The sequence below is a fragment of the Lepisma saccharinum genome, chromosome 23, assembly GCF_977018435.1.
Source record: "Lepisma saccharinum chromosome 23, izLepSacc3.1, whole genome shotgun sequence".
NCBI classification, from domain to species: domain Eukaryota; kingdom Metazoa; phylum Arthropoda; class Insecta; order Zygentoma; family Lepismatidae; genus Lepisma; species Lepisma saccharinum.
This window is the reverse complement of record NC_139251.1, coordinates 23,834,952-23,859,910: the sequence shown is the minus strand read 5'-3', so window position 1 is coordinate 23,859,910 and position 24,959 is coordinate 23,834,952. Positions and strand designations below refer to the sequence as shown.

The 24,959-nt window shown below is 40.4% G+C and overlaps 1 protein-coding gene across 1 annotated transcript in view; it reads right to left on the bottom strand.

The window, feature by feature from the left end:
- LOC146005296 (ATP-dependent DNA helicase DDX31) overlaps positions 1 to 24,959 on the bottom strand; it is a 207,497-nt gene that overhangs the window by 164,547 nt on the left and 17,991 nt on the right. The window contains exons 2-7 of the mRNA XM_083144423.1: positions 9,998 to 10,246; positions 8,949 to 9,224; positions 6,724 to 6,873; positions 5,796 to 5,912; positions 3,511 to 3,731; positions 803 to 1,061 (exon numbers count right to left, since the gene is read on the bottom strand). Coding sequence (XP_083000549.1) covers positions 803 to 1,061; positions 3,511 to 3,731; positions 5,796 to 5,912; positions 6,724 to 6,873; positions 8,949 to 9,224; positions 9,998 to 10,246 — 1,272 coding nt within the window. The remainder of the gene's footprint in view (positions 1 to 802; positions 1,062 to 3,510; positions 3,732 to 5,795; positions 5,913 to 6,723; positions 6,874 to 8,948; positions 9,225 to 9,997; positions 10,247 to 24,959) is intronic.

Below are 24,959 nucleotides of genomic sequence, written 5' to 3'. Positions count from 1 at the left end.
TATGTAAATTATCATTATGACAGTAAATAAATAAAGGTGAATAGTTAAAACGATGACACAAACATCTATAGTTTTACCCAAAATGGCTGCTTATACAGAATTTTGAAGATAATATGAAAATGACCAATAATTCTACTGACAACATGAAATCTAGTTCTTATGTCCATTACTACCTGAAACAAAAAACAGTACTAAATAATGTTTCAAAAAATTATAAAAGTAAAACAATTTAGTGTTTTAAAATGTATCTTATAAAACATTTGCCAAGAGAAAATTTTGGAAAAAAATGTTTAAGAATTATTGAGCACTGTTTACTGAATTTCTGTAACATTGTTACTTCAAATTTAATTGTTGAAAGTGATATTAGATCAAATCAAATTTTTCTCTTGAAAAAAAAAAACATTTCTAGAGGTTTCTTTCTATTGTAATTACCACAATTAACATATTGTTATTTTGTAATAGGCATAACTAATTTCTAAAATTGAATTATTTTGTAGTAAACCACTCCTGGTGATTATTCAACAAGTATTTGCTGAAGGCAATTTTTATATACTTCTATACCAAGTGAAACGAAATGATCACAGTAACCTAATATGCCATACAACTGATACTTTTTAAATCTTGTGGTAACAGAAAAAAAAATAATAACTCGATCACACCCAACCAAACAAGACTAAGTTCAAAACACAGCACAAAAGTACAAATATAGTTCTTAACTGACGAAGCCAGTCTATGCAACACACTTATTCCACCACTTTAGTTGTTTACTGCTTGATTACAACATTAGTACATTTTTACTCACCTTGCATTTCCAAATTACGAACGACGCTAAAGTCACAAGCCGAAGCTTGGGAGGCACCAGAATGTAAAATTGAGAAAGATTTTCCGGAACTACTAGAATGTCACTTTCAGATTCCTCTGTAGACTTTTTTGAAGCATCTATGAACACTGGATTCTTGAGGGTTACTCCAGCCAAACTCTCCACCTGTGTTGTCAATGTGGCAGATAACATTACTGTCTGACGGTGCTCAATTTGTTGTTCGTTTAAAGACTCAATTATGCTGTAAACAAAAAAAGGTACAAAACAATAAGATGTTTGCATAACATCTATTCCAGTGATCAAAGTGAGGGGGATGCAGGGGGATGGTATCCTCCAAATGGTGAACTTTTTGGAAAGCATCCTGCAGCTAATCTCTAGACTCGACCAAACATCCACTCCAGCTAACATTTTCCACTTCAGGCACTGATCTACTCCACAAATAATCGCCAACCTCCATGGCAGAGTGGTTACCACAGGATGTTATGGTGCCAGGGGTCCTGGATTCAAAACAAAGCCTGAGCATGGATCACTTCATCATATCATCACTCATCTTCATCTTTGCAATTAACCACAGTGGCAGAAAAGCAAAGTAAAATAAACCAAGTCAATCAATCGATCAGCAATTAATCACCATGTGGGGTCCAGAGTGTATAAAGGTTCCATGGTTATTTTGTTCCTTTGACTATATGTACTGTTTGGGTTAGGTATTATTTAGGAAATTATGACAAGTGTCATTAACAACGGTTCTGAAATATCTGCTGTTAGGGACAAACAAAATGGCACCCACAATATTTCTCCCCACACCTTTACACAACAGTTTCTTAAAAGAAATCTGCAAAGAACAAAAACCATGTTTGATAAGATACCTTCATTCTCCACAACAATTTAGCCTGTGAATGCTTTTGACATGTAATGACAACTTTTACATAGACCATATACGAGGGTTGGAGCAGAAGTGATGGCGATTATTATCTGTTTCTTGAGAATGCTGGACCCGCACGAAAATTCAAATTACACAAGTGGAAGAGGGCAGCGTATGGTACTGTGGAATGTATCAACAATGCAGATCATGTGTACCAAGTGTAATGCAGGGAAGCGAACAAACATCCATAAATGACAGTGTCATGTTACATATGTTTATTAGCCAGAAAGCATACATTAGCATTGCAGTAACAAATGAGGCGAACACATATTCACTCTATAAATACCTAAAGTAGTCCCCCAGAGCATCTGCAACACTGCCAACCAGTGGTATTCCCAAGGGGTAGAGGTAGTTGGGGGTCATAATCCCTACCATTCTGGCTAGTATACCCTCCAAAAAAGAATATCAAAGGCAGGAAAAGGTGCCAAAATGAGGGCTAACTACTATAAAAAAAAAAAAGTATATATAACCCCCTCCCTCCAACCTAATTTTTTTTAAAAATTCTGGGCCAACTGCAGCCAATGATGAGCGAGCCAAAGATGTGGCAATGTCAGAAACCATCTCCCATGAAATGGTTCCTTCATTTTGTGTATCAGGTCGAAATCCCAAGGAGAGACATCCTGTGAGTATGGTGGGTGTTCCAGTACTTCCAATTCTCAGCGATTGAGTAGTTCTCCTACACATGTTGCTGTATGCACTGTTGCATTGCCATTGTTCAGCAGATCAGGACGTTTGTCCTTAATGGTTTGACATAAATATTTCTGTAGAAAGGTTCTGTAGTAGGCTGTTGTCCCTGTTGTGTCATGTGCAACAATGTGACACAGAACCACTCTCCTCACGTCACAAGCCACAATGGCCATCATCTTCACGGAGAAAAAGTTTCATCGAAACTTCTTACTCAATGGTGATCCTACAGGCTGCAATTCCACTGCTTGACATTTGAACTCGAGATCATAAGATCTGGACAAACGTTTATGACAATTGGTAAAGCTTCCATTAGCTCTCTGTGGCATTCGCTGGTTTTCCATTTTTCTGACCATATTATGATTGATGGATTGGTTTGCTTTATTTTACTCCGCTTTTCTGCCACTTTTGGCTAATCGCAAAGATGAGTGATGATATAAGGAAATTCACAAACGGACACCCATGGGATTTGAACCTGGGACCCCTGGCATCGTTGTACAACCATGCTAACCACTCTGCAATGGAGGTCAATTATCCATGTTATGCACATATAGGTTGAGTGGTATTTTGAATTGTTTTTTGATTATTTGATTTTGTAATTTTCTCAACTTCTGATGATTAGTGGTTGCATGATACTGATGAATGAATGATCACATACATTGTGAGAACACAGAAAACAACCTTCACAGAGGTTTATACTAGTGGCTCCATGTGCCAGAGCCTCATTCGTCTGCAAGAATACAGTTCCCAGGATGTATTACATGGACAGGAATTTTTATAAAAAATTACTTTGCTGCTGCACACTAAAAGTCCAGCAAGGCCTTAAACGGTCTTCAAAGTCTCCAGATCTAAACCATGTTGTTTTAACTTTCAGAACTCTTGAGGATCAAAATTTACTAGTGACATATACTCAATATGACCTATTTTAACACACAAAACATTACTAATGCTACAGTATGGAAACCTACTGTTGTTGACTTTAGTATGACAACTGCATACAGCATGTAAAGAACTGACTGTTCCCATATGTATAGAGACTTCTGCACCATCCTGTTTACTAATTAAGAAATTATCTCACACTTACCGTGCAATGTCCTTCTCATAGCCCATATCCAGCATACGATCTGCCTCATCCAACACAAGCCACTGCACTTTATCCAACTTCAAACTCTTTGAATTCGTAATGTGGTCGATCATTCTCCCTGGTGTGGTGATGAGCACGTTGATTCCTTTCCTCAAACGAGCTTTCTCGTTACTCTTCCTCTCCCCACCAAGAAAGCAACCAGGAACGATCCTTACAAATGACTGGAATTAGAACAAATATTCTGATCAATTATGAGAAAATATGCACATGGTAAAGGTTAGGTAAAGTTTTCCATGCACATTGCACCATGTCATGATGGCACATATAAAAGAAACGTAGTGGTAGGGCCACACATTCTCTATCTTGGCCACTTTTTGGAAGTGATGTGATCAGCGCCATGTTGCGGCCACCTTTACCGCACCGCCAAGTAGCCATTTACTTCAGGCTGGGTAAACCCCAGAGCTGCTTTATCTGGGACAATGCTGGAAAATTTCTGACTTAGGTCATCCACCCCAACAATCGAATCTGGGTCTTCTTTGTGGCAGTCAGACGTCCTACCAACTAAACTGCAGAGGTTCCAGATATACACATACATATTAAATATAGAGCAGGTTTCCCATGCATTCCATTACTTTTTCAGGTACCTCTATATAACTTTCCTGGTCATTCTGTACATGATTTAATTTAATGATGGTAATAAATAATGGTTATGTTTTCAACTTTGCATGTTACTCTAGAGAATCAAATGTATCCACCATTCATGAAAATATAAAACAAAGGAAACCAGCTGAATGAAAAAAGCAATGTGTTTTCACTTTCCAATTCTGGTACAAAGAGAGAGAGAGACAGAGAATAAAGTGTTTATTTCTCCAACTTTTCCACGTTTTTGAAAGTTTTTACAAAATTCCCTGCCTGTTTCATGTCCGTTTTCACTCCTAAGTTCAATCGCATGACTGTTCCAGCTTTCTAAAGTTGGGGTTGGGGGGGACTGATATTGAGTAATTCGAAGTAGTGTGCCAAGTTCAAATAATTTCAGGAATTAGCATGGCTATATATAGGGATACAGAAAGTGATTTGTTCCTCTAAAGTAATAATGAAAATAGTTAGAACTGTGTCGATACCACTTTGAACCACTTAGTGATTCCCTAATACCAATACCGATGATTGAATATTGTACCAATTAAAAGTTTTCAAAATATTAATAATAGTGGTTAGTGGCCGCGGTGGCTCAGTCGGTAAAGCGTCTGATTACCATGCTAAAGGTCCCAGGTTCGATCCCCGGCCGGTTCAAATTCGGGAAATTTTCTGACGTTGGAAGCGGCCCCGGCGCCCACCCAGCGTCGAATAACATGGGTACCTGGGGGAAACCCTGGGGGGTAAAGGTGGTCAGGCGCATGATGCTGATCACATCACCCACCGGATCAAGAAAGTGTGGGGCGTTACCCTCACACCCCCTATATGCCTTCATGGTGTGGTGCTAAGCGCAGGGGAGCACTTTACCTCTTAATAATAGTGGTTGAGTATTTACTCCAATTATAACTACGTATCAGTTTACCACAGGTTTTCTATTAATATTAAAAAAATACACCAGAATATGAAAAATATATGTTATGTAATTACAAAATAGTTTTTTTTTTTTTTTTTTTACATAATATTGAAACAAAAACAAATGGCCCGACCCTGTGGCCGAGTGGTTAGCACATCGCACTGCGACGCCAAGGGTCCCGGGTTCGAATCCCGGTCGGGCTTGGTTGTTTGTGAATGTCCATTCATCAATTTCATCATTTCATCACTCATCCCCATCTTCGCAAATTAGCCAAGAGGCACAAAACGCGAAGTAAAATAAACTAAATCAATCAATCAAAAACAATGGAAATTCGAACTTTGCATAACTTTCACAATAATTAGACTCCAAAAAATCTAAATATCACAAAAGTATTGGCCATTATCGGTAAATAAAATCAACTCATACTTTCCGATACCAATACATCGGCATTGGTATTGGCTCAACCCTAAAGGTAATATATCCAAAATTGGGTCAGAAGCAATGTGAAAAAGCTGCAATGAGCATTTTCGTCATGATGCACACAAATAGGATTTTGATGCAGAAAGGTCCACTCATAATATGTTAAAGCGTCATCAAATTAATCTTGCAATGACATACAGAAGATCTAGAATTTCTTAATGATACATAATTTTCTTCCACGATAGTATCGAGATAGATACAAAAATTCCCGAAGAAAAAATATCACTATAATATTAGACTGCAGTATGCATCAACCTACCTTAACAAGCTTTTGGAACCATTCGTAAGTCTGCAGAGCTAACTCTCTTGTTGGAACTATAACAAGAGCAAATACTCCATCAGTCCTCGATATCTTAGGTGTAATTTCCTGCAGTTTCTGAAATAAAAGTATAATTTCCAATGTTTAAAAGACATTGAGGCATTTCATTTTTCTCATCTGAAGTGGAAATATCTTAGGAATGTACTCGTTAAAGTATAGCATGTTCGGCCTAAAAGTATACCATCAATTAACTAAAAAATATCATATTTATTAGTTCTCATTGCTGGTAATTTGTGCCTCATTGCTTACTGGTAATGACATCAAGTCGTTGAAGTTGTTCTTTGCACCCTGTTATCATTGGCACAGTAGGTGAGTGTGAACAAGCTGGCATACAGATCGCCCAACAAATATGTTAACACCCTTTAAAGCATGCTTGTGGTAATGTTTATGTACACGGGAATGGTTCAGCATGATGTCTTACGTGAAATGTCAACAGATGTACAGTCACTTACATTTCTTGGTCATAATGATTTTCACTGATTAGTGTTTATGGCATGCTGACACCTCAAAATCATTTACTGAAATCCTTCCGGAGAAATGCTTAAAAAATGTAACCACAAATATAGTGAGACATGTTCCAAATATATACAGAGGTCAGTTTTATAGTACGTATACCATAGGATAATCAAAACTGTCCGAGTTAACATACATTCTACTTTTAGGCTGAGCACCCTGTATGTTTAGTAAGAGTCTTGCAACATTAAGAAAATAATAGTGCAGAGTAAATTATTTATAAAAAAAGAGTTACTGCCTTCCAAGTCCGAAAACCAAGGCAAAGCTAAAAAAATAAACATATATGCTAACTAAGGATAAATAATATTCATTATGGGTTAGGAATTTTATATCCATGTGTCCATCAATAACATACCTGTATCAATGGTATTGCATATGCCAATGTCTTGCCACTTCCAGTCTGGGACTTTATAAGACAATCTCTGCCTTTTAACATGATAGGTATTCCTTTGCTCTGTATTCTGGTTAACTTCTCCAATTTCATGTTTTGCAGTAAGTTTGACACCTGAAAGAAAGGATATTTTCCCCACGCTTAGATGTATGCTACAAAAATCCTAGTTATAACCATTTTTTTAAAAAAGTTATTATTGTAAGAATGGTGTCTGAATTTAAGGAAATAATTAGCAAATAAATGATCGGAACACCAAACTGAGAATGTACGAGATACGCACAATCTCAGTGGCGAACACTCCATATACACAGGGGTGGGTGGTCTTAAGTGAGTCAAGCTCCCAATACAATTGACACCAATATGTCTATTCCCACGAATATACATATTATACAGGGTGTTTCCGGGCTGATGATACAAACTTTCAGGGATGATGAAGAAGGGCACATCTGTCAATTTGAGATAAGGAACTCTGGTCCGGAAACATCTTAGTCGAAAGTTATAGGCGAAAATCGGTGTATGTGGTCTGTTAGGAAAGTAATGAGACTGGCAACACTGTGCACGAACCGGCAACGCTGCTGCCCCCACCATCACACGGCAGGTAGGCGAACGCTTGCCGTTGACTCAGTACCAGTTGCAACTTGCTACAGTTCCTACACGAGTGTTGAGAGCGTCTGACGTGAAGTTGTGTTTGTGAGGTGCGTTACGAAAATGGACTGGCAAAAGTTTGAACAACGTTGTGCCATCAAATTTTGTGTTAAGCTTGGCGAATCCGCTACTGTGACTTATGAAAAGTTACAAAGGGCTTATGGAGAACATGCACTATCTAGGGCACAAGTGTTCAGATGGCACAAGTCCTTTTCAGAAGGCCGAGAACAAGTGGAAGACGAACCTCGTGCGGGAAGACCTTCAACCTCAAAAACGGATGACAATGTGGAAAGAGTGAGGTCTCTTGTGAGGTCAGATCGTCGATTGACGGTGAGAATGATCAGTAGTGAGTTAAATTTGAACGTGTGTACCGTCCATGAAATGTTAACACAAGATTCAGGAAAAGGGTTGCACGTGTGCGACCAGACATTGCACGCACTTGGATGCTGCACCACGCAAATGCAGCATGTCACACGGCAGTCTCCATCAATGGATTTTTGGCAAAAAAAAAAAAAAAAAAAAAAAAAAAAAAAAAAAAAAAAACATTCCTGTGGTTCCTCAGCCCCCTTATTCGCGGATCTCAGTCCCTGTGACTTTTTTTATTCCCCTTGCTCAAAAACCACTTGAAAAGATGCCATTTTGATACTTTGGATAATATCCAGAAGAGCGTAACCGACGAGCTAAAAGGTATTCCAGCAGAAGCCTTCCAGCACTGCTACGAACAATGGAAACAACGCCTCCATTGCTGTGTAGCTGCCTAAGGGAACTATTTTGAAGGAGATAACCTTGATTTGTAAAAATAATAAAATTCATCGTTACAGAAAATCAGTCTCATTACTTTCCTAATAGACCACGTATGAAGATGTAATACTTTTATTACCTGCACAAGTTTCACAAGCTGCTACATCCACAACAGTTGTTCAAAGTGGCATCCCCCAGCTTCCTGCAGGCATGACATTGTCGCACAGAGTTTTGGCGTACCCAGGCAGCGAGAATTCTTGCGAGGAGATCCTCTACAGTCTCGCTTCCTGTGACATTGTTCGAACGACCCCGGGGTTGTTCCAATGGGTACGCCAGAATTTTGTGCGACGATGTCATGCCTGCAGGGAAGCTGGGGGACGCCACTTTGAACAACTGTTGTGAATGTAGCAGCTTGTGAAACTTGTGCAGGTAATAAAAGTATTACATCTTCATACACCGATTTTCGCTTATAACTTTCGACTAAGGCGTTTCCGGAACAGGGTTCCTTATATCAAATTGAAACATGTGCCCTTCTCCATCATCCCTGAGAGTTTGTATCATCAGCCCGGAAACACCCTGTATATAAGTTCTTACATGTCAAAAGTCACCAGCATATCTAACATATTAAAATACTAGTTTTAAAGCACAATGAAGGCATAATTTTTAGGTATATTTGGCAGTAAGGTGTGCAAAAAATTAAAACGTGAATTCTGGGGAAAATAACACCAACATGATATCGGCCAAAGACCAGAAAGATTTCTCAAGCAAACAACAGTGTAGCAGCATCCTAGTTTTGAACTTACCATGAAAGGATGAAGAGGCAGATCCTGGAATGTCTTTGAGGAGAAGACTGCCTCCGCCACGCTGTCTACCTGAGTCTTCTTCATCGAAGGGATGCTGGGGTTGCGTCTGAAGAGGGAGGCAGTCTTGAAGGACTTCATAGGACTGTGCTCTTCCACCCTGCCTTCATTCCTTGCCGTTTTCTTCTTTAGCGACCTGTGCTTGGTTTCAGATTCATTGCTGGACGTCCCTCCTGTCGCATCATCCACATGTTCTTCTCTTTTTCGTTTCTGGCCCCTCTGAAGGAGAAAGAAACACACTTATTTTCCAAAGAGGTTGGAAATAGAACACGATGAACATAGACCGGTCAAGGTCGGACCTTCCCCTTGCCTCCTCCACACCCGTGGCCCTCCAGGGTAGCCACACTTCTTCTAAGTTACTTAGTCGGCACTTCGCGTGTTGTACAGTCATGGACAGTTCTGGGTTATAATGATACCATTAAGAGTCAATGAGGTTGTTGAAATTGTTGCTTATTGGCAACACTATAGGTGGGCGGCGTGACCTTGACTGGACTATTTTCATGGCTTTAGCTTAAACCTGTTTAGGAGCTGGTTAGGACTTGTTAACATCGATATTTGTCGTGAGAGAAATGGAAAAAAAAACTTTCTCGGAAATCATTTCCAATGTATTAATCACGAACAGGCGTAGGCCATGTGACTTACAAATTAAACTACTACTTTTACAGCTCAATCAAGGCATAATTTTAGGTATACAGTGGAACCCAGATTTTACGTTCCCGCTCTTTACATTTTCCTGCTATATGTGTTACATCTTGAGCTCCCGACATAGCAGAATGTTTTAAAATATTCCTCGATTTTATATTTTCCCGCCTTTTAAGTTTCTACAGCTTGGTACACTGAAAAACACAAAATCAAGGTTCCACTGCATTTGGCAGAAAAGTGAAAAAAAAAAATCAAGGTCCCTAACTATCGGTCAAATATCACCTCAGGTACTTTGGACAGTAATATGCCAAACAAACGACAGTGTAGCAACAACTTGATTGTGAACTTACCATGAAAGGATGGAGAGGCAGGTCCTGGATTGTCTTGGAGGAGAAGACTGCCTCCGTCACTCTGTCTACCGGAGTCTTCTTCATCGAAGGGATGCTGGGGTTCCTTCTGAAAAGGGAGGCAGTCTTAAAGGGCTTCGTAGGCCTGCTCTCTTCCACCCTGCCTTCATTCCTTGCCGTTTTCTTCCTTGGCGACCTGAAAGTCCATCCTATTGCATCATCCTCATGTTCTTCCCTTTTCCGTTTTTGACCCTGCAGAAGGAGAAAGAAACACGTGTTTGTTCCAAAGAGCTTGCAAATAAACACAAGATCAACAGACGGTGCTGACTGTCCTCATCGACTGAATACTGGAAGAACCTGGATAAACGAACACTTGGGTAAAGGCTGCTGATTTGCATTGGTCGAGTGAGCGGCAGCGTTACTGACCTGTCTGCTCGACTCGACCCTTCTATGGCGAGTAGCTGTTTACACACTTTCTGCTCAACTCTAGCAAAGTGGAGAGTGGCTACAGCTGTTTGGTGCTTTTTTTGACATAATGAACCCATTATTGATGTCGTTGGTGATTACAAAAAGAAGCTCTGAAACGGTTTACACACTTTTATGAAATGAATACAATGATGTACATGTCTAGGAAGAAAACTAACTTCCTTATTTTTCTATTTTCAACTGTTCTTGGTTGTACATAGAACGTAAATTCTTTATTATCAATTTTACTTCTACGCCAAATACATCAACTCCCATCTCCTGCACTTATCACCTCATACGCTCATAGTTTATTTGGTTTGTCCCTATAATCGACACAAATTCCATGAACACTCATATTCAAGGTACAGTTCTACAAACTTTATGTTGTCGGACTTATATCACCTCCTATTTATGGTTAATTTTTTAAGAATACAATTACGATTTATAAACAAACGCACAACACACTACCACGACACAGACTCTATACTCTCCTCAGAAAGCATTTACATTGATCGAGTGGCCTGTCGAGTTTACGTGCGAGTAAAAAATCGATGGGGGAGGAAGCAACTCTTTGGACAGCCACTCCACTGTCCTGACTACTGGAGCGAGCAATGGCTCCAGTACTCTTCCCAGATTTTTACACGGGGAGAGTAGCTCGCTTTACCCTACTCGTTCCAGCTGTAAACCAGGCTTTAGGATCTGGTTAGAAGCAGTGGGAACTAGAGTTCCTGGACAAACTCGGACACAATATACATAAGGTGTGAAGAGGCGCGTTGCCACCACATGTTGACGTGGGTGTCACGGGCTCTACATGAATGTTCAGGATGGGGAAATTTACCAAGGTGTAAAAAAAAAAAAGCTTTTCTACGAAGTAAGAACAAATCGTAGTGTACCTCACATTCCAGAGCTACCCTGGGCTTCGTAGAAGGCAGGATATACAAAGAATGCATTTACGACCGACGTTTGTAGTATCATGAGTTGTAAAAAGGAAGTAGGTGAGAAACTGAGAAATGGAGATCGGAGGTGAAGGGTAGGAGCGGGAGTCGGTGTTTGGCTTTGGGAGCGAGAGGATAAGAGAGAAGTTCAAGAGAGAGGAGGAGACTGGTTGTGTGAGTGAACATTGGAGGATTATCGATCAACTCTCAAATACGAGACAGGTAATTCCTTTATCTAATTATGTCCCTGCCGGTCAAGTCTTAAAGATCATAAAACCCCAATTTGCGTGTCGCCATTCATTTAAGAGTTGTCTAGATTAACACTTATGTAGGTACCTCTCCTGATGAAGATTAAGGCTAAATCTAAGCAAGTAGCTATGAACTAACGCCACCCAGATGCGATCCCAGCACCGCTGAGGTGGTAGTATACGAAATGTAAATAAAATATACCTGTGGAGTCGCTTGCAAAACTTTTCGATGTGTATCGATGGTCTCTGTAGATATTTATCGAAATAATAAAAGAATGATAAATATTTGTATTTCATGGATTACAGACGATTTCTGGGGTTAATTCTAGCATATTCATAAAAAAGTTGTTGTTTTTTCATTATGAGGTATACTGGCAACATTGGTGCCCTACATCTGGCTATGTTATCCAATGAGTGCCCAAATGAAAGAAAAGATTTGAAATTTATCATACAAAAAATAGGTCAGTTTTCTGCACTTATACTGATCGCGGGTCCAACTGGCGGTTGGCCTACTTGTTGCTACATAGCTACATCTGTCCACCAATCGTCTCCGGGGATGTGAGTCGATCAGTGTCAACAACCTCACTTGCGAAGTAAAAGCTGTAGGGGTAACATCGCTGTCCCGTTGAACCGTTTCCAAGCGTACGTCTGTCTTTGTCAGCCGTTTTTATTAGCTTGTTTGTACAGTGTTTTGTGTACTAATATTCCGTGCTTTGTGTACTATTGTACAACTGTATCCAGTAACGGCGCTAATCACCCCCACCCACAGTTTTACAGTACGTTTGGCAACATTCTCTGTACCCGACGCTCAATTGTCCGTCCCGCCAGGAACTTTCGGTGCCTTGCGACTCGAAAATGCCCGATGTCAGTCGAAGAGAATTCAACTGATCGATGATTCGTTGTTTCCCAGCCGCCAACTGGAAATGCGAGGGGTGTAGCCCCCCTCCTAATCGCCGCCACTGCACCCGGTCTTCCGCTGTACCAACTGAACCACCGCGGCTCTCCCAAGGATACGGAACTAATAATAATAATTAGGGACATTGAATTTTCGCGATACGCGAAATCGCGAAATCTGAAAAAAAAAAAAATGCAATTTTGAACATTCTGCACGTACATAACTACACCCCAATGATGAAATATGTATGAGTTTTATTCGCGAAGTAACGCGAAATGTGTGCTTTTCCACGAAATGAACGCTTTTTCGCGAAATAACAGTGAAATATCATCAAATTAAGTAGAAAACACGCAAAACCCGGCAATCGAGGTTGTGCGCGCAAACTGTCGATTTGTAACGAAATGTTTCCTAAAGTTTCCTACCACTTGCAGCTGAAGAACGTTTTATCTTGCATCACATCAGGAAGACGCTGCAAATTGGAATTTCCCATGCACATAATCTGAGTTTGAAAACTTCGCTCCCTGTCAAGCTGCATTCCTTTCTTCCCCCGAATGTCTACTCAACTTCCAGTTTCATTGAACTTGCTAGCTGTAGCAGCGATAAGATTAGTCTGTTCCTCACATCAGGGGAAACAATGGTGTAATTTGTGTTCAGTCATGAATTAATTTTGTTTATCATCATGTGATTTTCAACATGTGTTTGTGTATGTGCAGTAGTGATTATTTTATTTGTTGGACAGCAAGGATATCCTTTAAATACATACAATGAATAAATCCCTTGAGATATGCAATTTAGAAATGAAGTGATTTTGTGTTGATGTTTTTTTTGTTGTTGGACAGCTAAGTACTTGTGCATGTGTACAGTATATAAAAATGAAGTAGTTTATCAATTTATAGCTCTTCTGTATGTTGTTTCCTCTCATGATGAAAAAGTGCGTGCCAATTTTTTTTTCCACCGCTGGTATATACCGCTGATCTAACATTTTATTTACCGCTCTCCTCAGTTTTTATTTACCATAAATTTGTCTCTCTAATAATAATAATAATAGATTGACAAGATAATATTCTATAATTAACGTTCATAATACTTACTTTCTGAGTAATCTTTATCATTATTTCTGTTAAATTTCCCGGCCTGTGTACGGGTGTTTTTGTGAGTATCCCTTCATCACTCATTTTCGCGATTAGCCAAAAGTGGCAGAAATGCGAAGTAAAATAAACCAAATCAATCACACTACTCATAAATTTCTCGTGACGCCCCTTCCCCGAAATAAAATTGCAAATTCCGCCACTACTTCGCCTTGCTGAACAAATCACTGCCGAACGTGGCATGAAAGGACTAGTTTTCGCGTGGGAGAACTAAGCATTCTCTCGCGTGTATGCTTTGTGTTTCAAAACTGGCATGTATGCGGTTATTTGTCTCTTTCCCGCGTTTTTTTCTGTTGCCGGGCGCTTTTCGTGTCCCAATTCTACCGCCAATGGCGGACACTTCCGCTTCGTGGTGCGGGGCGCGAAGTATGGTAATGCGCCCTATTATTTGAAACAGGTAGAGGCACCGTCGGTGACTTATTTCCATATAAAAAGCCTTTATTTTAATCCTGATTTGCTGCCTGTTTACTTGTTTTGAAGCTATTCATGTTGCGTTAAGCTGGGCTTTTGTTTTCGGTTGCGAAGCTGTTCTCTTCCATACTTTCGGCCCGTTCTTTCTTTTCCCTTTTTTGTTGTTGGAAAATGTGTTTTTTGTTCCGTTGACGATTAGCATTCAGTCTGTGATTTTTAATGGAGGTTTCCGAAATGTTCTTAGCGCATGCTAAACTCGCACCCAAAACGCAGAACGATGGGTGCATGGAATTAACGTTGAATGGGGCCGATTCAAGGACGATGCCAGTTTAGGTCTGGTCTAAGTCACGATTGTGCAATTCTGATACAAACGCGTGGTTTCCACATGAATCTAATTCCATGCATGTATACAAGCACACATAGGCGCCGATTCCATGGGGCTTGGGGAGGCTCGAGCCCACCCCCCCACCCCAATGTTAATGATGTGAGCCAGAGCCCCTCAAATAATTTTGCTTTAATGTATTATTTTGCTTCTCTTGTAAAGTTTACTCTGAATTGTGCAACATGAACTTAACTTTAAATACACATTTGTAATGTTCTAGACCATCAACTTTGGGGGGCTGAGACCGCTAAACCATCAACTTTGGGGGGGGGGGGCTGCTATGACCGGAGACAGCAAAACACATGACTTATTACTATATACTAAGTATATAATTATGAGTATTGTTGACATTTTTACTAAAAAGAGTTTCAAAATAACGAAGTGATATGACAATTATACCAGTATGTTGTTTAGTGAATTCTGAACAATTTAAGTTCGTAAACACGACTTTCAGGCAATATTGCTATGTACGATATTTAGTTATCCTCGAAATCTCTTCCTCTAGTCCAAACAATAAGGGGAAAATAATTCTAAAGTCTCAGTTTATTTGACACTGGCTTGCAGTAAAGTACGCAAGCAAAGCTTATGAAAAGTCTGTATTGCGAAAGCGGAAACGGTTATGATCAAAGGCATTATTGCTAAAGCACGGCGTGAAGTGTTTTTTTTTATTATTGCAAAATTAAATTTAAAAAGTAAAATATTGTAGCAAGAACAAAAAAGTAAAACTAATTTTACTGCGATTTGTGTTAGCATTTATGTAAATAAATAAATAGAACTGTTAAATATTGTAAATATTCGTTATTTTTATGGGTACGTCAACACTAAGGTTATTTGCACCCGTCAAATGTCCTTTCTCTACAAGTCTGTTGCGGACATTAAAACACACCCATACCCTAGCCGGGGCTCGAACCCGAGACCTCCGGTTCAACGCGAATTGAGTCGATCACCCAACACGCTCGGCTACCGAGGCCGGCATAAAACTGTTATGTTGGCCTGTTAATGAAAATACATAGCCTACTTTTAAATAAAAATGTTAATTGTTATCTAAAAAAACAAATGAGGAGACAAAAAAAGACATAAAGAGACTTTGAAACATTTTCTAAACGTTTTTCATGTTACATTTCATTTGCATGAGGAATATAATATAATAGCTGCTTAAAAACTGCTATACGAAGACGTAATTTTTGTTTTTTAAAAAGGGAGGGAGTAACTCATTTATTAATTTATTTCAGTGATCAGAGCCCCCCCCAATAATTTTGACAAGTCGGCGCCCCTGCAAGCACATACTGAAGAGGTTTTCTCATTACTTACTGCCTTTTCTGTACAGAAAATTATTTTTGCATCCCGTTCTTACATGCTTCCACTCAGTGGCTCCGCACTATGGTCTCTTAATGCTAACCTTGTCTACCAAGAGAAAGTAAACGGTTCTTAACCCCCACCCCCCAGTTTTGACACCCAATCGCCGCCACTGCTTACACTCTGTCCCGGGAATCTCTGGAGCAAGCGAACGGAAACAAGTCTCTGCGAAAGTAATGACTCGTGAGGGCTTGACCAATGAATGCGCGAGGGGGAAAGTGGGTGCGTGGAGGGGAAAGGGCAGCTGCAGCTACCAGCCGTTTGCAGCAGCGTCCACTGGTTTGCTCCTCCCCTTCACTACAGTTGTGTGCGACATTGCTCCACAGATCCCCGATACAGGGTGTGAGTAAATAGGTTAGGCGTTTCAGATTTGGTTCTCTTATCTTCATAATATAGTTTCAGTCCTCATTGGTTTGATGTTTTTTTAAGTCCACTTTATGCACAGTAAGGGTAATCGGGACTGGACCTACAGTTTAAAGTGGGATCCGAACCACTATGTGCCTCCACCGGGTATCGAACCCGGGACCCCTTGATTACAAGGCAACGACGCTACCACTGCGCCATCTGGGAGGGCCCATCAGTCCTCATTGGAACGCCACTTTAATTCAAAGAGAGTTCCGAAAGATAAGTTCCCCCGTTGACAACCATATGTCAAGTCCACGTGGAGCTCACTAAATCCTCCCCTCAAACATTTACCACCAATAGCGTCCGTCGAAGAACTGACTGTACTTGTCAAGTCCACGTGGAGTAAATGAGATGTTGCCAATTCAGTTTCTTTAGAGATTTCTGAACGTAAGGTTGCGGTTGCGTTATCTTTGCTAGGTTGTGTTATGCTAGTTTTGTATACAATGTGGAGACATTGGGAGTATAACGTCGCGGTGAATGATTGATTTGCTTTATTTTACTGTGCTTTTTGTGCGTTTGGCTAATTTGCGAAAATGGTGATGATTAGACCTTGGATTTTAGGTTTTTAACCTATTTTTTTCCTTTACAGGTATGTAAGAAATAATAAGTTACGTCAGCGTTTCGTTAAACATCACAACCACTGATGAAGTTTTATAGTGTCTAAAATAACCTATCTTGCTTGTTAGAACCTATTTTACGTTTATGTGCCTAAATGAAGCATTTCTTTAGGTTTTTATATATTTTTAAAGGTTTTACAGGGCTTTTTATGTTACAGAGGGATTTGCTTTGTTTGGTCACGAAAAAATTCAATGGCGAACGTGTTTGAAACGTACTGTCCGTCGATTTCCCTTCCTCCCGGTCCATGGCGATTTTTCAAAGCTCTCAACAAAGCAAAAGGTTTGGTGCCACTGTTACCTGTACAGTGCAAAGTACAAGCTTCTGATCTGTGTCGTCTTGCTCACTTTCGCTTCACTTTGGTGTTTTCTGGCATTCACGCCTTGCAAAATAACATTTCAGCCATAAAGTTTGCACCACTGACTATGTTTTTATTGAAAGATTATTTTCAGCATATAAGATTATCCTCACAGATAAAATTGCGGAGTTTGACCGTAGATAACATGAAAAAGATACTTGCCTAATTATATGGCGAAGAGTGGATTTTAATACCAAATTTCCAATGGTAAGTTCTGCCATCTTAGTAGGGTTAGGCAACACACATAACGTTATGCAAGATAGTGGATATTTCAGGATATAGGTGTCCCATTTTCATTGCCGGTGACTATACCTAATCAGCATTTTTTAGGAATTTTGAACTATTTTAAGTTTTTTTAACCTACTTTAGGATGTTTCGAGCCTAACTTAAGATTTTTAGGACCTATTTTAGGATTTATAGAACCTATTTTAGGGGTTTTCGAACCTATTTTAGGAACCTAAACGCATACTTTTTAGAACCTAAAAATGCGAGGTCTAGTGATGATATAATGAAATTGATGGCTACTCATAAACATCCATACCCAGGCTGGGATACGAACCCGAGACCCCTGGCGTCGTAGCGCAATGTGCTAACCACTCCGCCACGGGGCCGGCTTGCAGTGAATGAAGGGATGTCTAAACACTGCAGGTAAAAGTGACAACAGCGCTTCTCAGAGAAAAACAGGTGCTGGCTCGAAACCAAATAGGCATTCGATCGGCTTCCTCACGAGCTGTGCCAAAGATACCGAACTGGCGTTCCAATGAAGACTTCAGCTATACCCTCCTAACACTATAATCTCTCTGGAATCTGTGGAGCAAGGTCGCGCATAACGGAAGAGAAGGGGTGAAAGCGAGTTGGCGGTGCAAAGCATTGCGCGCTGCTGCAAACGACTTCTAGCTTTACTCGCTTCCCCTCTCACTACTTGCGCAGGAGACTTGCTTTCGTTAGCTTGCCCCAGAGGTTCCCGAGAATGTAGTTACGGACGGAATAGTGAGTCACGTCCGCGCAAGCGCGGGTATTTTGTGGCTCACGAAATTCATCTGATCACCATTCATCACCATCGTCGCAATTAGCCCACAAAAGCAGAAAAGCGACGAAAATTAAGAAAATCTTCCATGTGAACATAGTTGAGTGGCTGGACTTGCAGTTGAAAATGGAATTCGACTTACTGTGCAATGTACAGCTCAAAGTGTTCAAGCGGAGAATTCCGTTGAACCATGAAAACTGCGGGCTGTCACTACGAGTCAGTCCGTGCGGTGTTGCCACAATCCACGTACAGTCCGGACAAGGAAGACGAAACTACCTGGAAAGGACGATTCCAAACGGGAGGGGGGAATCAGGGAGAAGCACTCGCCAAACTACCCTGTGGTATTTCGCTTGCGGGGGTTTGCTTGTTGTGTTTATTACCGCTTTCTGTGTTGTGTTTGTGATGGCTCTTACAATTCGCAACAAACCGTTTCGAAGTGGAATGAGGAAAATTGGGACGTTTTGGCCCCTGTTGCACATTCTACAAAACACCCTCGTTTTGCTAGAAAATGTCACAAGCCATTCAGTTACTATTTATATTTATAATACTATATACAACAATATTATTATTATTGAATACTATCCTGATTAATGTTGTGTACATTTGTGCTAATTATAATATTTACTAAGAAGATCAATTTAAATGAATGATCTAAATAAAGCTACTGGTTTACAAACAAGTTTATCTACTAATGTGACGATATGAATACTTTCCTGATATGTTCTGTTTGCTGATATAGTATATGACTGGCTTAAATAACCCTTACTTAATTCGTCAACATCTCTGTATGCATTTTGGCGGCGATGTTACTACGTCGAAACTTCATTGCTGTTTCTACAGCAGACGATTTTCAAGGAACTCGCTTCCTGTCCAAAGCTCTGTCACCCCTATTTAGCCACTGAACGCGTCCGGTTGGCGCATGCGCACTTCCGTCCATGGTCTCGGCTAAGGCAGCCAGACTATACATCTTTACTTCGTTGAATAAAAATCTGTATTAAATCTGTTTCACAATGTGAATAGACAATGATAATGGATTTTAAAATCAGATGCAAAGAGCTTCAAAACAAGACCAACATTACGTGGAACTTTCTGCGAAAAATGCAGGCTCGACCAGGACTCGAACCCGAGTCTCTGGCATACCGTGACATAATTTAATAGATTGACATCTCTACGCTGGGAGGAACCAGGTAACGTCGACTTCCACAGTGTTTCAAAGGCAACAGATTCCGTTTCGATAGCACTAGCAGAGACGGTTCCACACAGGTATAACAGCGGTAGCGAAAAATCAGGGAAAGCCAGGCCGGCTCGGTAGCTCAGTGGTCGGTTCAAAGGTCATTGTGGTTTAGTGTGGTAAACGAGTTGTTAGATCGTAAAGAAAACAGATATCGGTTAGGATTTTGTGAAGACGACTTGTGTGTAAGATATAAAGACAAAGATACTATAGAACATAAGTCAATCCAGTGCGACAAAACGAAAGAGGCGTGGTTACATTTACAGAAACGAATCAGTAATATTTGTCGTTCGCCAATGAAAAATGTAACAGTCGACTATGTATTAAGGCCAGAGTTCACATACTTCCCACAGACCAAACAAAGATCACTGCAGTGGTTAATAGCCACATTTCTTGTGTATGGGCTTAACGAAAGATGTACTGAATGTAATTTTATAAAATTCTGTCACGAGTATGCAAAATCAACTTAAAAAGTTGCAAGTGAAAGATGCGTCAGTGTATAGTATTTAATTTTATATTGTTTAAGTTTCAGATATTATAATGTATCGTTAATGTAGAAAATATTTTTTTTGTAAAAAAAAAAGTGGAAGAGGAATGGCACGGCATGTCAGAGACCCGGGTTCGAGTCCTGGTCGAGCCTGCATTTTTCGCTGAAAGTTCTACGTAGTACATCTCCTGTGTGTGCCTAATTTAAAGAAGACCAATATTGTATTTGTATGACTATCAATACTAAGAAAAACTTGTTTGGCAAAGTTGATAAGAACGGTTTTTCGACTAATTTTAAGTATCTGAAAATTTAGAATTGTGTTTAAAACATGTCTGCCTGTACCGTACACCCCCTATACGCCTTCATGGCGTGGTGCTAAGCACAGGGGAGCACTTTACCTTTTTTTACCGTACTAAAAATCCATCACGATCGGGCGTTTCAAAGAGAGCGATCGTTAACAAAACTTTAAAAAATATTTCTCTTGTAGTCTACGGTTATTACAAACATAAAAACACAGTTTCTTGTTGTGACGTTTCAGGAGAACGCACGCTCCCTTCATCAGGCTGTGTTTGTATGCTTCTAACAACCGTAGCTTACAAGAGACGATAAAAAATAGGAGGCATAAGCGGAAAAAATGGTTAGCGTAGATTAACGCAAAATTGAATAAGCTAAATGTTGATCTAAGTCGTTTATATGTAGGTCTACTGGTTCATTTTTAATTGGAGTCCAAACTCTAGTATCCATAATTTTTAATCCGTCAGTAGAAATCCACTTTTCTTTCATGTACAGTTAAAAAGTGCGAATTGGATAAGTGTGCAATGTGTCTCCACCGGAGATCGAATCCAGGGATACTTTGTTAGAATGCAATAGCGTTATCATATATTATTGGTGGAGAACATATCCACAAAGAACTCACGCTAAATGTGCCATTTCTTCATAACAGAATATGTTGATTGATTGATTTGCTTTTACTTCGCTCTGTGTGCCACTTTTGACTAACTGCGAAGATGGGGATGAGTGATGACATGATGAAATTGATGAATGGACACTCGCAAACATCCATGCACAGGCCGGGATTCGAACCCGAGATCGCTGGCGTCATAGCGCGATGTGCTAACCATACACAGTACAGTATTACAATGGTATTGCCTGAAGATTCAATTATTTCTTCCACTTACAGAAATATTTTTAGCAGGCTCGGTCGCGTGCGCGTTAAGGGATCGACTTTCGATATATAATAGCTATCGAAATTCTCGGGATCGAGTCCCGGCCTGGGCATGTTCTTTGTGAGTCTCCCTTCATCAATTTCATCTAATCATCACTCGTCCTCATCATCGCGATTAGCCAAAACTGACAGACAAGTGACACTAAATAACAAAAATTTGAATTCGAATGTTTGGGTGCGTCATCACACTTAAAAGGCCATTTTGCACCCGTCACGTTATACGGGGTCCAGCCCCTTACCTTAACTAAATTAACAGTAATGTCGCTAACTAAAATATTAACACATTCTGACTTCGGTTAAAAGCTAAGGCTGTAAAGGGTCACTCAGCACACATGACAAAATACAGGACAACACAAACCGCCCTACGAAGATTATACTGGTCGTAGGTCCAAACACCAGAGCGTCGTTAGTCTGCAAAATGCAGTCCAGGGTACGTGGAAGGATCCCCCCTTACATACCAAAAATACAAATACAAGAACTATTTGAGACATTTAGATGTTGTTCACAGAGTTAGCTCCCTTCATCCAAAAATGAAACACCGGAATTGAAAGAACTACCTAAAGTTTCGGAGTGCTATCAACTGGAGAAATTCCTACGGTGCAGAAGTAAGTTGTTACTGATTGGTCTGATTTGTTTTGTTTGACGTCGCTTATCAATTAGTTTTGGCTAATGGCGACGATGTGGTTGAGTGGTGGTTAGAAGAAAGTGATGAGGGAACGAACAAGGCACAAAACCCAAACAGCACAGACGCAGTGGTCAGGCACGTATCTAGAAATATGTTTCGGGGGGAGGGGTCCGAGCCAAGTGCCTCAGAAATAATAATAATATTTAAATTAAAAGAATTATATTAAATCAAATTAATAAAAAAAGTAAAGTGTTCCCCTGTGCTTAGCACCACGCCATGAAGGAGTATAGGGGGTGTGGGGGTAACGCCCCACACTTTCTTGATCCGGTCGTGAGTGGGGGTGATGTGATCAGCACCACGCCCCTGACCGCCTTTACCCCCCAGGTTTCCCCAGGTACCCATGTTATTCGACGCTGGGTGGGCGCCGGAGCCGCTTCCATCGTTAGAAAAGTTCCCGGATTTGAACAAATTAATACTAATTACAATACATAAATTAATATATTATTATTACACGAATAGGCAAAAAGAATGTAGGCCTATATAAGAATATAGATATAACAGCGCATATTCATTACGTCGCTTACCTGTAGTTAAGATCGGAATAATTGGCATAAAAACAAGTGCCCTGGCAATGAAATTAATGTCAAATAGATGAATAATTGAATATTTACCGAATATCAAAAATCATGTTATATGTAGTTGGAGAAAAGTAAGTTTCTGATTAATATTTTATGCATATTATTTTGAGTAGTAGTGTACATAAATAATCTTTGTAATGTCATTCAAAGCCGTATGATCCCAGTATAATCCTTGTCTTCCAATAAGGTTCAGAGGAAATCATAAAACAAAGGCTAAACGAATATATTTTTCATTATTTAATTTATGTATCTGATAAGTCTTGCATACGTCCTTGGTAGTGGTGGCAATTATCGGGGGCAGTTGACCCCTCGTTTTGACACCAAACGCCACAGAGGATTACGTATCTTGACTGTGGTTTCATGTGCCGGAGACCCATTACATCCCGAGTGTGAAGAAGAGACAATTACCGCGTAGCTTCGATAGACAAATTTTCATGAATTTCTTGTGTCCAAATACCTTTCTACAAAATGTGACCTTTACTTCAATGACGGTGCATATTGCCAGCATGTGTGCATTTATTTTACGCGCGAGACCAGCAAACACTTACTTCAGAACAACGGATAGCAACTAGGCAAATTGATAACAGATTTGACAATTTTAATTCTTTATTACTTTCCGGTTTCAAAACCAGAGGAGGGCAAGGTGCCAAAGACAGTAGATTTCCCTTTGTATATAAGGTTTAGCATAGGACTGGAACAAAAGTGGCGAAAAATCGCCGCCACTGCTTTCCGGTGTAATATTTGGTCAACATGTTTCTTATAACTTTTCTAAAATTACATTAATTTTAATCCTAACATCCTCAGGGCCTCCCGGATGGCGCAGTGGTAGCGTTGTTGACTTGTAATCAAAGGATCCCGGGTTCGATACCCGGTGGAGGCACATAGTGGTTCGGATCCCATTTTAAATTGTAGGTCCAGTCCCAATTAGCCTTTCTGTGCTTAAAGTGGACTTAAAAACTAAAACACTCAAACATTCTCCTACATTTTTCAGTTGTAAGCCAGAAAAAGTGGTTATTAACCTTCGACCAGTAAACAACACTCCTTTCCGATGAAACACCTAATATGATAAAACTATACAGGGTTAAAAGACACTATAGGGACAAACTTCGGGAGGTGATTCCTGACAGGTAAAGGAACAAAAAAGTTCATATCAACATATGTCCGGAAACGCATATTTGCCAAGGTAGATGGCACTGAAGAACGACATCATCCTCTCATAACAATACTCACAGTGTGCTTTTTTGTGCAGCAGATTGTGTGATTGGAGCTACGTCGAAGCACCATGGTCCGTTATTCATTCCAGGAACAAGCCGAGATGGTCTTCGTATACGGTCAAGCAGATGGAAACGGTCGAGAGGCCGCACGGATTTATCGAGCCACGTACCCAGACAAATAGCATCACCAAAACCACAAAACCTTTGCAGCCATTTATGAGCGTTTGTTGTGAGCACGGAACCTTTCAAACAGGCGAACACGGAGGGCGGCCGCGGGATGTGCGTACACCAGATCTGGACGAACATGTGATACACGATATTGAGAATAACCCCACCAGCATGGTATAAGCCAAGCGACGGTATTGTGTATCCTGCATAAAAACCGCTACTATCCTTACCACCTGCAACGTGTGCAGGGATTATCACCAGCGGATTTTCCTCCAAAGGAAAAGTTTTGTCGCTGGTTTATGCAACAGGCCACCACCATATTGGGATTTCTGTCGTCAGTCCTCTTCACCGATGAAGCGACCTTTGGTAGAGATGGCATCGTCAACCTACACAATCGTCATGTGTGTGCTACAGCCAATCCTCGGAGAATGGTTGAATCGTCTCATCAGCAACGGTTCAGCATCAATGTTTGGGGCAGTGATTATTGGCGACCACCTACTTGGATCATTTATTCTTCCACAACGTCTTAACGGACAGACGTATCTGAATTTCCTGCAGAACACTCTCATTTGCTTCAGAATGTGCCTTTGGCAATACGACAGGTGATGAGGCTGATGCATGATGGAGCGCCAGCCCACTTTCGCATTATTCTTCGTCAACACCTCAACAACAATATCTCTGGCATGGCCCGCTCGATCACCGGACTTAAACCACCTTGATTTTTTACTTGTGAACTGAAAAGTGTTGTGTATGCTGAGCCGGTTCCTGATGTCCAGACCCTAGAACAGTGTGTCCGTGTAGCCTGTGACACTATTCGGGTACAGGCTGGAACATTTGAACGAGTTAGGCAAACCATGATGCGACGTGTAGACGCTTGCATTGCATCCCATGGAGGCCAATTTGAACACCTGTTGTAACATGTATGAAAGTCATGCCATGTAATGTGTACCGGTACTAACTGCTTAATTGCAGACTCACCGTCCATTTCCGGACACAAGTTGATAGGAACTTTTTTTGTTCCTTTACCTATCAGGAATCACCTCCTGAAGTTTGTCCCTATAGTTTCTGTTCACCCTGTATAATGAGGTATATGAATTTGAATTCTGAAAAAATAACTGAATTCTTCACCATT